The sequence below is a fragment of the Thalia democratica genome, chromosome 3, assembly GCF_965202585.1.
Source record: "Thalia democratica chromosome 3, ktThaDemo2.hap1.1, whole genome shotgun sequence".
In the NCBI taxonomy this organism is placed as follows: domain Eukaryota; kingdom Metazoa; phylum Chordata; class Thaliacea; order Salpida; family Salpidae; genus Thalia; species Thalia democratica.
Genome location: NC_139167.1, coordinates 98,357,392 through 98,374,131, shown reverse-complemented (window position 1 = coordinate 98,374,131; position 16,740 = coordinate 98,357,392). Strand labels below are relative to the sequence as shown.

At 24.9% G+C, this 16,740-nt stretch overlaps 1 protein-coding gene across 2 annotated transcripts in view; it reads right to left on the bottom strand.

Annotated features, from left to right (window-relative positions):
* Positions 1-3,062: 3,062 nt before the first annotated feature.
* Positions 3,063-16,740, bottom strand: part of LOC145831393 (bromodomain adjacent to zinc finger domain protein 1A-like) — a 35,017-nt gene continuing 21,339 nt past the window's right edge. For both annotated transcript variants that reach the window (XM_082938646.1, XM_082938647.1), the window contains exons 22-32: positions 16,658-16,729; positions 16,348-16,449; positions 15,848-15,969; positions 15,405-15,569; positions 8,695-8,757; positions 8,209-8,288; positions 7,458-7,563; positions 6,284-6,427; positions 5,799-5,945; positions 4,902-4,989; positions 3,063-3,804 (exon numbers count right to left, since the gene is read on the bottom strand). In XM_082938646.1, coding sequence (XP_082794772.1) covers positions 3,650-3,804; positions 4,902-4,989; positions 5,799-5,945; positions 6,284-6,427; positions 7,458-7,563; positions 8,209-8,288; positions 8,695-8,757; positions 15,405-15,569; positions 15,848-15,969; positions 16,348-16,449; positions 16,658-16,729 — 1,244 coding nt within the window. In that variant the 3' untranslated portion in view covers positions 3,063-3,649. The remainder of the gene's footprint in view (positions 3,805-4,901; positions 4,990-5,798; positions 5,946-6,283; positions 6,428-7,457; positions 7,564-8,208; positions 8,289-8,694; positions 8,758-15,404; positions 15,570-15,847; positions 15,970-16,347; positions 16,450-16,657; positions 16,730-16,740) is intronic.

Genomic DNA, 16,740 nt, shown 5'->3' with positions numbered 1-16,740 from the left:
CCAGAGTCTTTGATGATACTAAAAACTAGTTTTAAACTCCTAACTTCAAAACTAAATAACAAAAACAATTTAAATTTTTAGCTTATTTGATTTATTTTCATCATTCTATACATTATTTAAACACTTGTACTGCATATTAACTCTTATGGTTTCTTGTTAGTTATTACTAAATAAACGAACAGTTCTTCGTGCGTCAGATCCTAGGATCAATTTTTTGTTCAATAAACTAATAATTAGTAGCGTTTAAATTTAATATTTTACTTACTACCAACTGACTTGTTAATTGAATCTGATGAAAACGCCTTAAAATACATTTAAAGTTTGTTAAAGATTTTGTATTTATTTTTTAGATCTAAAAACATGGCCTAAGGTTTGTTTTTTTTTTGTATAAATGAATTTAATATCACCCCAAAAAAATGTATTCAACTACAGCACATTTAAAAATATTTTTTGAGTAGCATCTACATCAGCGTTTCCCTAAGTGGGAAATATTAGTATAAAGGGGCGTGGTTTTAAAATTTTGAAACTTACAATAAACATTCTTGAGTTGCAGATGAAGAGTAAAAAAACAAGGTCTTAGGTTTATTTATTAGTAATTTTAAAACTTACACTAGATATACTCGAGTTGCTCATGAAAAAGTAAAGTCTTAAGTGTTTTGAATGGCAGTTTTTGGAGTAGTTTTGTTGGAGGGGGTAATAGCTTTTTTAATTTCTTGAAAGGGAGAAATTTGAAAAAAAAAAAGTTTTGGAAACCCTGATCTATATGGTACATTTTTACAAACTTATTAAATATTAAAGAATACTTTTTGTAGATTTGATGTTCTCAACTTCATTGGTTTTAGGTTTAACTTTGTTTTCTAAATTAGAACAAATATAATATTTCAAAAAGTAACAAATAACTCAAATGAGTACATACTTTTGATATTAGAAAATTTATATACTTAATTTATCTAAATCACTTTCGTTTAGTAAGCTTGTAAATTTGTTTTAAGCAGCAATTAGATTTAGTAAGCTTTTATAGTGTGTTAGCTTGTTTTAATACTGGAGGACAAAAAGAAACGCTTAAAATATTTGGTCATAGGATCTGATGTACGAAGAACTTTAGGTTATCGAGTCGCACACTACTTGGATATCTTTTAACGTCTTGTCCAGGACTAGACGTTGAATATAGTTTTAGAGTTTTGCTGTTTTTAGTTTTTTTTTTTTAAATGGTGGTTTAGAAGTTTAAACTTTGAACTAAATTTTAATGATTTTAGATAAAATTTTTGAAACTTAGTCAAACACTTAATTTTGTTTGCAATTACTTTTAAATACTTTAAAAACTAAAATATAATTTTAATTAACTTAGACAAACTACTGTTTAAATTATTTTTAAAATCTGCTAATTATATGCAAATAAAATTGTGGTTAGTTGTTTATAATGTTATAAGAATCTATCAATCACTTTTCAACAAGCTAAGCTTTTTTTTACAAGGGTTCGGAAAACTGCCAAATAAAAAATCCGATGTCATAAGTTTTAGTTGAAAAACAACTGACCTTAAAATTAATATGACAATATCTTAGCACAAACTGTAATTTTACAAAGTACCAGCCAAAAATGTAACAATTTATAAGTCCAAAAGAAATCTGGCTCCAAGCAGAGTCGTTATAATAAAAAGCTTTCGAAATCTACTGGTTTTAAATTTAGGGTTGAACGACAAAAAAAGCGCTTAAAAGTTTTTCTAAGGACCCGATGTACGAAAAAACATTTTGATTATCACACACCGCGGATACAGTTTAACGTCTTGTCCAGGACAATGACGACATAAGGGTAATATAAGAGTAAGAAACTAAACCATGAAACTAAATCGCTTAACTAAATAGAAAACACGAGCTATGCGTTTCAAAGTGATGCTGAAAATTTTCAGTTTAAAAAGAGAGCATAAAGTAAACTCATATTTTGACATTATTTTTTCACTTTTTCAACTGTTTTTATTTTAAAAAAATCGTTCATCTAGTGCAGCAACACAACTGGAATTAAATGTGAAAATGCTTTTATTCTTTGTACCATTAAAAATTTTAAAATATATACTTCTAAAAAGTATTTATACTTTTTACTCAGTCTTTAATAATCAAACTGATTAAGTTGAAAACTTTAAGAGTTTTTAACACTAAAACTACAAATAAGTATTAATTTCTATAGCTTTTTATATACTCATTGGCTTAGAAACTTTTTAAAGATGTTTATACCAAAAGCTCAAATATGAACATAGTCAAAAAAGTACAAAAGCATCTACAATTTATAATATAATTTACAATATATTGAATAAGCCGTACTTTTGCATTGAAAATGTTCTAAATAAAGGACGAAAGCTTTGTAACTAAAGTGTTTTGGTTATTGTTTCATTAGACAGCTACTTAAGGGCTTTTTTTAGCTTTTTTGTATTTGAAAATTTTAGTATAGCTCTGTCTGAAACAGTAGATAATTGGATTTGTTTTTGGATTCCGGAGTACGGCTTACCTTTTTTCTTGTAGTTTTATACAAATGTTTTAATTCATTAGAACTACAGTTGATATTGTTTAGTCAAGTAATTTAAATCTTCGACTTGATTGTTTCAAACCTTTTCACATTGTGAATTATTAGTCTAATTACTTAATTTATAGCAACTTAAGTTTATATTTTATACTATTTACTTAATACTAAACTGAAGCTTATTTTAATTTATTTAACAAATAAGAAAAAAGTTTCAAAGCTCACAATAAGTTTTTAGTTACTATTTAAATTTTGACATTTTAATTTTCTAAAAGTTAAACGTCATTTATAGAAATAAGCTGTTTAAGTTTATATTCAATTTATTTATAAAGTCTAAAGCAGCGAAATATATATAAGAATGTTTCAAATAAGAAAAATTAACAAAAAGAAAACATTTCGCATTAAACTTATTAAAAAAAATTAACACTTTTTAGTTTAATATTTGGTACTTAAATATTTTTGACTAGTTCAAGACCTAACCAAATGAAAAAGTACACTTCTCAAAAAACTAAAATTTAAATAAATCGAAAAACGCTAAAAATTTGTTCGCAAAATCAGTAATTTTTATATCGAAAACTATAAATTCTAACTAGACTATTAAAAATCAGAACTCACAAAAAATAAATATCAAATAAATGCAACTTATTTGTTTTTAGATTCAATGACCATTATTTTAATGTGGGATTGATAACTTGGAATTTTTAACTTAATTCTAAAAAGGTCTCTTGTTAATTCTTTATTAACTAATTTTTATTTTATTGTAAAGTCACTTACAAAGTGAACCAAGATACAAGCTAAAAGCTACTTTAGCAAAAAATCACCACCTATAAAAGTTATTGAAAAACCTATATTCAATTTTTAAGTTCAGGTGGAAATATACAAAAAAAAAATAATAACGAAAACAATCTACTTTTCAGGGTTTCTAACAGATTATCAATTAAAAAATCGTGTCCAAACATACCAAACAATGATATTCGGAAAAACTATTTCTTCAGGGTTTCTAACAAAATTATCACATTTAAAAAAAAACATCTTTTGGGTCCAAACATCGTACCAAACAATATTTCGAAAAATGACTAAAACTTTTTTCTCCTAACACGAATTGGCCCACTTATTATGAAAATTGTTAGAAACTTCTTATTCTTCAGGGATGAATTTTTCGATACCAAGAAGTTCCGCTTGTTCCCTGAAGAAATCTTCCAATTCGTCTGCGATCTTGTAATACTCGCTTCGCTTGTCGTTGTAGATCCGGCAGTTGGTGAAGACTTGAAGCACGTCCGACATGAACTCGCCTGAAAAAAAATTATTATTAATATATTATTATAATAACATGAATTTGACTGGAATTATTGTTTTGTTGATATTATTGTTTTTATATTAAATGAATTCACCTGGAATTATTGTTTTGTTGAGAATATGGTTTTTAAATTAATTAAACTAACCTAAAATTATAATTTTGTTAAGATATGGTTTTATTTTACAAGGTTGCTATTTTTTTGAGAATTTTTTTTCAGGTTTTCTGAATTTCATCCAGGTTTTTAAAGTACACTTTTTTTGGTATATTTTTAGTTTAAAGTTAAGTTTGATGTTGAAAACTTAAGGCTAAAAAGTATAACAATATTGAAAAGATACTGTAAAGCTACTTACTCTAAATTTTTTTTTAATAAAAAATTGTTGATGATGTCAATTTTTTTTTATCTATTTATATGGTTTATTTTTAGTGTCAAATTAAAATTATACTAATTAACATGTAAAGATTTTTTTAAATTCCAGGTTTTTACAGAGTTTGTTCAAAATCCCTAAAAAATTTCAGGTTATTTTCAAAATTTCTCAAATTCCAGGTTTCTCCAGGTTTTTTTGCCTAAATTGTCAGATTTCAGATTTTTTTCTTTTGCAACCCTGACTTTACTGGTCTTCCTTTTACTGATTTGAAATAATATTTAGGAACGTAATAACAAAAAGCTGTCTTTAAATTTGATTTGACTGTGAAAAAATTAGAGCTCCTTTTTAAAATTAGTCGACTGGGGTAAATTTTTAAAACAAACCCAGGATCAATTTTTGTTGAACTTTTTATTTACTTTTTTATTTTATTTATTATATAACAATATAATAAAAACAATATAAGACTGGATCATTGTACAGATCATGTTTAAAGTTCTTCATATGTTAACAAGTTAATTAAACAAACAAATAAATGTAATTACCTGGATTATAATAAAGATCTTGCTGTATTTTCTTCTTAAACTTTTTAAAGAAACAAATTAATTAAACAAATAAATAAAAACTAATGTAATTAAATAAATGAATGTGTTATTTACAAATTGTTATTACAAATGTATTTTATTCATTGGTCCTTTTTACTTAAAAAACCAATTAATATATGTAATACCTGGATTGTTATAAAGATCTTGTTGTATTTTTTTCTTTATTTTTTTCAAGTCCATCGGATGCTCAACTACTTCGTAGTAGTCCGGAACCTGCAAATTTTTCTGGTAATAAAATATAAAAACAAAAGTTTAAGTATTGTTGTAAAAATGCGAATTGAGCTTTTATATAAAAACAAACATTATTTATTGTTGTTATAAACTATAGAAAATATTATACAATAAACCTGAGGATTTTGCTGGTAATAAAATATAAAATGAAAAAAAGTTAAATTATTGTAAAAATGCAATGACAAAAAAATGTGAATTCTGTTGTATTAAAAAAAAACTGGTTGTTGTTATTTTAATAATGTAAAATGAAAAAAATTGGTTTGGGCTTGCATAAAAAAGTGTATATTACGTGTTTAGAAATATTTATTTAATTATAACATTTCATCTCAGAGGTAAAAATCTACATACGAACTAAAGTAAGATAAATATTAAATTTGAACATCATAAAATAATTATCCTATGAACCATGCTAAGAAAAATAAAGTCTGTTTAGCATTTTTATGTTATTAATTAATTAGCTTTAAGATTTGAGGTAGTAAAATTAATAATCTTATAAAATCAAATTAATAAACAAAAATATATTTTACTATTGATCAAATCCGATTATAAATAAAGTCTTTCACAAAGTTTAAGAATTTAAAAAATTCTTAATAACTTTTAAGACATAAAAACTTTTTGTGAAAATTTTAAAAAAAAACTTTAACAACAGATTCGTATTTTAATTTATACATTATACAGTATGAAATTAGTTTTCGAAACAAACTTCTTTTTTGTTAGTTTATCAACTTTTATTGTGGAAAACTAAATGCGTAATAACTAAACAATTTTATTTTAATTTAAATAAAACAAACTTCTTTTTTGTTAACTGGATCCATGAAAGGCCACGCATTTTCCTCCTTTATAATTTTTTCCAACAATTGTTTGCATTTTTGCAGTTCTTTCATGTTAACACTCCTCCTTTGGCGGGCGTTTAATTTGCTGAGGAGTTCTATTTGTGGCTAAAAATAAAAAAATAATTAATTTTTATAATAATAATTAAATTGCTGAGTAGTTCTACTTGTGGCTGGAAATATAAAATAATTAATTAATATTCTAAAGTAACATAAACTTTGTACCTTTCAGAATATCTTTTTTTCTGTACATTTAAATTAAATAAACATGTTTAAACTCCATCAGAAAACAAATTTTAAAAGTTTTTAAATTCAAAACATTAAGTTACATAATTCTTTTGCAACTATAACCAAAACCATCAAAAATAGCTGCAATTTTTCTCATATGGAAAATAGTATTTATCTATTTTTTGTTTTTTATTTTATTTGTAATTTATTTATTTTACCTGTTCTTCTTCTTCCTCTTCCTCCTGTCTGTCTTCTTCCCACTGCTGCTTCCTAGCGGTTGATTTTTTCGCCCTGCTCGAGCTTCTTCTGCTCGGTTCTTCTTTGGGGGTTTTTCCCACTGACGACCTGCCGCGCGTCGATGTCTGAAATTTGGCGGGAAAAATTAAAACTTTGGCGCCTTTTTGAGTTTAACATTTCAAAATCTAGTACAGTTCAAAAATCTAGTATGTTTAAATAATCACTTTTATTTTTTTATTTATAATAATTGTTTAACCATTTATTACTGACATATTTAAGTATATTTTGAGCTACTTTAAATCAATTATTTTCATGACAATAAATTATCAGTTTATTAATAATTTTATTTATTTCTTAATAATGTCAAACCTGGTTTTCCAATAAATTTATTATTTTTAAAACTTCAGTATTTTGCCTGGTAACTCTTTGATGAACATTATCAGCTAATTGCTGAGGTAGAAGAAAAAACAAGAAAAAAATGTTTAAATAAATGTTATGAAGAACTTTAACTACTTTTAAACAATAAAAACATGTTGCTGTTTTATTTATTAGTCATTATTAAATTAATCTATATAATTTAAAACATATTGGTACTTTAAAACTATTCAGATAATTTTTAAAACTTTAATTTTACCACAAAATTTGATTTTTTAAATTATTTAAGCACTCTTATAAAAATACTTGTAATTTATTTATAGCTACAACATTTTAAATAAAACATTTTTCAAACCTGTTTGAAACAACAAGTTAATTAATTTACCTTTTTTAATTTTTCTGCATTTAGCTTTCTAATTCTTTGGGAACCTTTCTAGAGGTACAAAACAAAAAATAATAATTCATATTTTATATTTGCTAAGAAAATTAAATATATTACAAAGATAAAATTAGTGATCTATACATTAGTAAAAAATAAATATTAAATTAGTTGTTAAACAAATAGTAGTAAATATACGCTTATTTAAAAAAATAAGCATTTTAAATATTTTTAACCTAATTTATTAATAACCTTCATTGTGTCAGCTTCCTTCAAAAATATAAAACTTAATTATTAAAGTAATTAACAAACAAATCTACTAATAAACAGCAAAATTAATAAACATGTTAGAATAAAAAAAAGAAGTTACTTAGTTTAAATAATTTATAATAAATAATTACTTGTTTATTGTCAACACTTTTTTTCTTTTTCTTTTGAGGAACTTCTTTATTCTGAACTGTTGAAGACCTTTTTCTAGACTTCTTAACAGGCTCGAAATCTTCAACACTGTTAATTAAAATATACTTGTTATTTAGTAAACATTAATTTTGTTATTCTTTCACAAGTTTTCTCAGAATCTTAGACAATAATCAAAATTCATTTATTACATATTAATCATAGCTTTTAAAAAATAAACATACACTATTATACAGACTTATATTTTGTTATTCGTGTACTAAACTAGGTACCACAAAAGCAGACTCAATAAACACAATTAATAATGCAACAAAAAAAAAAAGGTTTGCTGAGGCAAAGTACAAAAATCTTTGAACATTCATTTATAATAGACACACCATGTATCCTTTAGAAATAAATTATATCTTCTAACTACTATATTTCCTCATTAACTTTTTTTTTATTCAATATATTATTTCATTTATTACCTCTCTCTTCCTTCAATTTCTTTTTCACTAACTTCCATTATTTTTTATTATAGTATTTTTTTTTTTTTTCATTTAAATAATTACCATTTCTCTTCTTGTATTTCTTACTCGCTAACTTTTGTTACACTTAAATTATTTATTCACTTAATATATTTTTCTATTTAAATAATTACTTTTCTTCATCTCTTACTTCTTCTTTTTATAGCTTTTTTAGTTTATTTATTTATTATAAATAATATTATTAATAGTATTATTCTATTGTATTTACCTATCATTTTCTTCTATTTCTTCCTCGCTAACTTCCATTTCTTCTTCTTCTTCTTCTTCAGCTTCTAACTCCTGTTGCTCCTATATATTATTTATTGTTTAAATGATTGTATGTTGAATAAACAGTAGAAACAATACTATTTATCTGGTGAAACAAGGAACACTTTTGTACATTTATAAAGTTCTTATTAAGCTTCCAATTCTTATTGCTCCTATAAATAAACATTGAAATAACTGAATAAATTTTTATTAACTAAAAAATGTACATTAAAATAAAGTTGATTAGGTTGTACAATTTGGTTTGTAAAAAGTTAAATTTTTAAACTTTTGGATTGTTTTGACATAAAAAATATTGTTTAAAACGAATACAACCTGAAAATCTTATAAGTTACTAAAATGGGTCAAGCAAATTTTTATCTTCAAAACTTCATCTATTCTCACAGATGAAGTACAAAAATAAAGTTCATATAAGTAAAATAAAACAAACTTTTTCACGCTTTTTCTTTTCTTTTTTACACTCGGGACAGTACCATGTTCCTTTGGGAATTTTCTGAGAAAAAAATTGTTTAAAATAGACTTTAAATGGGTGATTACATGATCAACTTATTGAAAAACATTATTATATATTGAAATAAAAATTTTCAGTTTATTTTTAAGTAGTTCTAGCATCCAATAAGTAGTAAAAAATGTAAGATAGAAAGTTACACCAATTCATAAGCTAGCAAGTATATACATTAGTTCTTTTTCTACTTAAAGTTTAAAACATAAAAAATAAAAATAAAACTTGAAACAGTCTATATTAAAGTATAAAGTATATTTAATAATTCTGTATGCAAGAAGCTAAATTTTAAACAGAATAACCAAAAAAAAGCTTAATAAATATAAACTCAAAAGAAACACAACTTAAAACATTTTGTCCGCATGTTGGAGCTATAGAGCAGCACAAATATTTTACTGAACCTCAAAGAGATATGTGTGCTAAAAGTTTTACTGTGAAAAAGCAATTTTGAAAACATTTTGGCGCACTAAGGAAACACAATAAAAATTTTTGTTCAAAAACTCGGGTGGTAAGTTTTGAAACGAGTGCGTATTTTGAACTGCTGATGATAGAATAGTTCTAATAGTATTTTTGAGAAACTAAAATTTCAACCTTAGACTTAAGTAAAACTTGAATAGTATAAATTAATTTAAGCTAAAAACTTATACTATGTTATGCATAATCTTATATGATGCATTCCAATTATTTAGGAGATTTAACCCTTTTATCAATGAATGATTCTTTCTAGTAAGACCTTGAAAGGTATTATATGTATATGCAGTATTAGTGCAGAATTTAGAAAATAGATTCCGTTATATACCAAAAAGCTGCAAGTAACTTAAGCATGAGATTTAAAAAACTTTTAGTCTAACAGATGTAAAACATTTGTTAGAAATGTAAACAACTCAAGGCATAAAGTAACCAAACTTAACACTAATAAAACATTGAAGAAAATAATATAACTAAAAATAAAATATTTATTTGATAGAATCCTTAACTTATAATTAAATATGATTGTCAATAAGTATTATGGTGTGGTGCACTAAACATTTTACTTATTAACTGTTTAGAAAAAATTGATAGTCATAGATATTATTTTATCATTTATTACTAAGCTTTCCCTTAAATGTAAAAATTCATGTTATCTTAAATATCAACTTTTAGAAATAAATGCTTTTTGTGCATACAAAAGGAAATACAGAGCTGCCAATCTTTGAGACTAAAAACTATCTTGGTTTACATTAACTTAAATTAGAATGAATTTATTAAAAAAGTAAAAATAATTGATATAACCAAAAACTATTTATTATTATTATTCAAGCTTAAAAAGTATTAACATAAAGAATTAATTTTTTAATACAATTTTTTATAATAAATAAAAAGTATTAAATTTTGGAAAATATTTTAACTAGCCAGAGTTTTGTAAATAAAAATAAACAAACCTGAGTTATCCTGAACGTGTGGGAATAGAAGAAAAATGCAAAGATTAAAAAAAATTAGACGTTTAAATTAAATTGAAAAACTACAACTATAGTTTTGTATAGTTATTCAATCAGATGTATTGGCATCAACTAAAATTTTGCAGAGTTTTTTCTATCTTACGGTTTCTTGATATTTTTTATATTTAGAATTTTAATTACACATTCAGATTTAAAATACTAATAGCTTTCTTTAAGTTTTAAAATAATTTTAAATTTCAAGATTAAAATAAAACAACAATTTCATTTCATAACACCAGTTTGTATATAAGATTAAAGTTAGCTTGAAATGATAATTAGGTCTGCAAATGCAATATATTTTTTAATAAAAACAAACTTCGATAACAAACCAATTTTATTAAATGTACAATTAAAAATTTAAACAAACTATATGGTAAATAATATTTGTTAAATCAAACATAATCTAAAAAAAATAAAGTATCCGCAAACTAGAGCTAAAGAGCAAATGAAGTATTTCAACCTTATAGAGCTCTACATGCTCAATACAACACACACTGAAGTATTTCAAACAAATTTGGCGCACATAAAAATTTCAACTTGAAAATTTTTGAGGTCAGCTTCAACTTAATACGCTAAAATGTTTATGATCACTTGAACTGCGTAACAGTTGTTTCAGCTCTAAAGATGTCAAAACAGCTAAAATGAAACAAAACCAGGCACAATCTACCGTAATTATTTATAACTTGTATGAACAAGCTTTTAGGGATTGTAGTTACAAAGCTTATGTTATACAAATCTCAAAATGATTTATTTTAAAAACCTAATTATAAGTATCAGTTTTAGTTCAGAGATAGTTTATTTGTATTTAATTGTTTATTTATACTTTGTCATAGTCAAAATAAAATGACCATTTAGATTCAAAAATATAGGTATACAACTTGAACAAAAAAAATAAAGTTTATAATAATCAGACATATTTACATTTATAACAACATATATGTAATCTAAACAAAATATATTTTATTCTCATCAGCTTAAAATATATTAAACAGCAATTCAACTCAACAGTTACAACAATATTTGTAAAAGCTTTTTATAAAGACTTAACAAATTAAATAAACAAGATGACCAACTTACCTAAATGGAGAATAGGAAATTAATAACAACACAAAAAAACACTAGAGACCAAAATATTTAAACAAGATAGTTCAATGTAGGGAAATGCTCAATTGAAGTTCTTTATACTTAATATTTTACTAAAGTAAATACAAATTTAAGAAATGTTTTTATCAAAACTGAAAAAATCACCTCTTATCATATACGTATAAAGTTCAAAATATTTTTTAATAAAGCGCAAAGATTAAATATTTTTTTGTTTTTTGACCAAAACATATGATGCAAGAGGTTTTTTTCAATTCTAATAAATATTTATTCACTTAAAACAAGTTTTTTATCTTGTTTTTGTAATTTTATTTTAGGCTTTGCACAATTATTACTTTACCAAATGAAAAAAGAACTTTATTTAATGGTACTGGCCCATAAGAATTATGCCAAATAAAATGGAAAAAATACTATTCCAAAAACTATGAAAGAGTTTTATTAACTTAACTCAGTAGAAGACAATCTTCAAAACTATAAGTTAACATTAACGGTGAAAAAGTAAGAAAAAAAAGTTTAATAAAAATAAAAAAATATAAGTTTATTTTCTACGGGATCTTAAAACTATTAACTACATCAAAAACTTATAAATTTAATAAGGTAACAACCAAAGACCTAAGTAGTTGCTTATTATCAAAACTGTAACTGTATATATATTTCATCTTGTTTAAACTTATACCTCAAAAAAGTACAAATCTCCTAAAACTTGAAGTTGAGAACTTTAATTGTTTGTTTTAGAACAAAAGCATATAAAATATTCCTGTATTTCATCCGCACATAGGAGCTAAAGATCAATTTCATGGTCAAGCTTATAAAGAGCTCTGTGTTAAACAGTGAAGTATTTTGGCGCAAAAAAAAGTTCAATCAAAATTTTTAATTGAAGTGTTATGAACTGGATTAGGCTTACGCGTTTTAAATAACTCCAAAGATAAAAATGTACAATAATGTAAATAAGGGCTTATGTTTTGAACTTTGGACTTAAAAACAATTCAGAGCTAATTTAAATTGCAAACTTAAAACTTTGCACACATGAGCCTAAATACACCAAAAAATTTATATTATCAATTACTAATATTTTCTGATAGAATTTTCCTTACATAATTTATTGAAAACTTTATGATATTGAAAAAAGACAGATCTGTTGATATTTTAATTTATTTTCTGATGCTGTTTACAGATAGCTTGTACAACTTCGACCTACTAAAAACCAAATAGTCAAAAAGTACTAGCTTGATTTTAAAACAAACAAAATTATTTTGCATACTTTTAAATTGTTTGGATCTTTTTGATTTTTTAACTAAATAGGTTAACAGGTTTTATTCTAATTACCAGTTTTTAATGATAAACTAAGCAATGTATAATTAATTGATACAAAAGTTCAATAAAGAGTTATAGTACATTTCTTAATGTTAGTAAAGACTAGCTTTTTAAAAAGTTAGGTGATATGGTTAAGTCAAGGTTTATTTTGTTACAAAACTGCTTGTGAACACAAATCTTAATAAAAAGATCTTAAAACTAACTGCATATTAAAAAGCTACAGTACTATGTTTAAGACATTTAAATCAACTCTACTTTCAATAAGATGAAAAACCTACCTTGCTAGTATAAGATTTACTTAAGAAAAAAAAATCTTTTGAAAGTCGAGCTAAAGGTATGTCATATATAAAGTTAATTGTATAGGTTGGTTTAGTCATTCAGGTTTAACTTTTAAACACACAAAAGAGGGAGTATAAAGAATAGTTTTCTTAGAGTTTAGATTCTGTTCTTGTTTCTAAAAAACTTTTTGAAACTTAAAAACTTTTTTTTCCTTGAAAAATTATAGTTCAACTTTATTTTTATTCAGATCAAGGTTTCCTCAAAGTGAGGGATTTTTGCTATCATAATGTATAGTTTGAGAAGGAAAAAGTAAAAGGGTACCTAACTAGTAAAAATCGATAGCTATCACAGAGAGGCAATTTTTTCTTAAACTTCTGCCAAGCGGGCGATAATAAAAAGAAGTATTTAAAATCAATGATAACAATTAGAAAAAAATATGTCTTCACAAAAGAACTGTTAGGTTACACAAACTGTAACACTTTGAATAATATTGGCTTTGAGATGTATAAAAATGTAGATTTTAGGGAATCATGAATGAATATAAAAATAAGAAAACATTCTTTGAAACTATTACACATTAAAATTATTTCACAACTTATAAACAAATCGTCATATTTGTAAATATTGGATCTGGCCATTCTATACATTGAGCCTACTAGTTTATTATTGACTTAAATTCTCTTTAAAATGTAAAGTACTGATTTACTAAAATTAAACTAATTTAAATGCAAATTAGAGCAATAGTATTTGATAATTATATCTTTTAAAAGTATGACTATACTTTTCAATAAAGAATCAAACAGGAAATATTCTATTTTTCTCATAAAGTTTGATAAAAAAAATTGAGATTAAAAACAGAACTAAATTCTAATTTTATTATCATCATCTTATATATAAACAGCTAGTACTTAAAGTTTATTTCTATAAAAATAGGGTTTTAATTGTTTAAGTAACTTATTTAACAAAAACCAAAAAGTTTAAATTTCTGGAAAGTTAGAGTTGGAAATTTAAGTGTAGGAAAACTTTTTGCAAGTAATCTAAACTCATGAGTATAATTCCATGGTACCAAACCAGAATTATTATAGATACCTAAACTTGGGAAATGTTTTAGCAATTATTTAAACGTGCAAGCAGTTTAAAAAAATTTAAAGTTGTATAGCAACTATTACACAATCTTTTGTAACACTCTGCTCAAATATTCAAGCTGCTAAACACAATCCACTAGGTAGAAGCAGAGAGCTATGCACACAAGCTGAAATATTTTGTAAGTTGTAGCTTTGAACAGATACTTTCAAGTATTTTGGCGCAATTTATATCTGACTGGAAAATCACATGACTGGAAAATTTGAATTGAATTGTATCTTTTCGCTGCTGTAGGGCATTTTATTTTTAATTTGCATATAAAAAATTCGTAAAACAGTTCGAGCTACAACATACACACTGTAAATCAATGAATCATTTACATTCTCACAACATTTTAAGCAGTGTTGATTTTTAAACTAAACATACAACTTTTGTATGGGTGTGTTTTGCACAGCTAGAAAACTAATGAATTTCAATAAAACGACAAATTTAATTGCTTATTTTTTACAAAAAAGTTGACCCAATGTAGGATTATAAGTTTAATTACAATAACTAGGATTCATTAAAGTTAAAAAAATTAAACTAAGAAAAAATAAATGGGCAGTATAATGAACAGCAAAGTTCAAACAAATACATTGTACAATACACTAAATAGTAGCATTAAGCAAAACATATACAATGTACAGATGGATATAACCAATTAGTATATGGCTATGTCAGATATTTAAACACGCACCAAAAAATTAAAACTATTAATGTTCTGCAAAAATTTGATGCGGGTCTTAAAACATATGAAATCAACAATCAAATTTTAACTATTCACGCATTATTAAGGGGCATTATTGAATTAGGCAAACCTTAAGAGCTAGCTTGAGACAGTACATATGAAATCTTATACATGGTTGCCACAAATCGAGCTGATAACAATTTCCTGGCTTTTTTTAATAGAATTCCTCATAAAATCAAAAAATTAACTTAGTTTCAACCACATAGTAAATACACATTAAGATCATAAAAGATTTTAATTTATTTGATAAATCAATTAGACCAGGGTTTCCCAAACTTTTTTTCAAATTACCCACTTTGAAGAAATTTAAAAAGCTATTGCCCCCTCCAACAAGACTATTAAAAAAAAACTACATTTAAAACACCTGAGATTCTTTTTTTTGGTCTTCATTTGCAACTCAAGAATATCTAGTGAAAGTTTCAAAATTACTTACTAATACACATAAGACCTTTTTTCGCCCCATTTGACGCCCAAACTGCCCAAAATTTTTAAATCGCCCACCTTTGCCCTTTTACTAATTTGTGCCCCCAACTTACTAAAATCGCCCCCAGGGGACGATATCGCTCACTTTGTAAAATTTAACACATAAAACCAACCTTCAAAGCAGGTTTCAAACAGTACATATGGAACCCTCTATCGCAACCGTCACACAAGAGCATCTTATCTGCGTCTCCTCTTCTTTTGCAGATCTTACATCTCGCGTTTGTGGAAGATTTGCTCCAATATATCGATTTGTAAAGTTGGTTGCAATGCAGGAAGACCTGTGATAAAACATTTAATAGTATTTGATAATAAATATTTTGATTTGTTAAGTTAGATGCAAAGTTGGAATTCTCAAAGAATAAATAGATAACAACAGTATATGCTAGTAAATAAATGTAGTTGTATTGGTTGCAATGTAGGAAAACCTTAAAAATAAATAAAAATATGTGATAGTAATTATATTGCTTCGGTAAGTTATTAACAATCTGTTATATATGAGTTATATAAGATAATGTTATGTATATAATACAAAATAATTACTAATAATAAAACTAACTTGTGATACAGATGTGCATTCCAATAAAGATGCTTCCCATCTTAACAATCTCCTCTGCGCTTGCATTTCTTTCGATGAGTTATCTTCGTAATTTTGTCGCGTGCTCACAGATTCGGGAACGCCTACAAAGATCATTTCATAAAAAGTTACTAATTTATAACTAAAACTTGTAGAGTTATTGTAGGTTTGTTAAGATAAAGATATTAATTTGTTTTTTATGGTTGTACTCACAACTATCCTTACAATATATAGCTATCGCCAGTGATATTGGTGATTTCAAATACTTATGTCAAGAAAGCTTTTGATGAAAATAAATCTAAATTACGAACTCTTAATGTAACTTTTATAAATTTAAAACAACCAGTTGTTGAAACTATTTTACTGATATTTCTAAAACACTTAGCTGACAATTATAATTATTTATATTAATATTGTTTATATTATTGAGGTTTGAATAATTATAATATTTCATAAACACTGAGCTAATAATTATAACTTACCAAACGGTAGTTGAATGAATTTCCTTGAAATACCTCGTTCAACCGCCAGTAGTGATCTGGATAAATCTTTGACAATGTTAGGAGAAATGCACTCTTCTGGATCTGAAAAAAAATCAACATCAAATTCAATGAATAAATTTAATTTCTTTATCAAGGCTTTTAAATATCAACAGGTATTAACATAGATACAAGATTATATATGATTTTCAGTTTTAATAATCTACAGCCATTACTTGAAACAATTGTTTTATTTCAAAGAAATTTATAAATATAATACAATGAAACTATAAGTACATATAAAAATACCAACCAATTTTAATTTCACTCGGAACGAAATTTTTGACGTGAGGACCACAAAATTTGAAGTGAGACATTGTTTCAGCTGTATAAAAA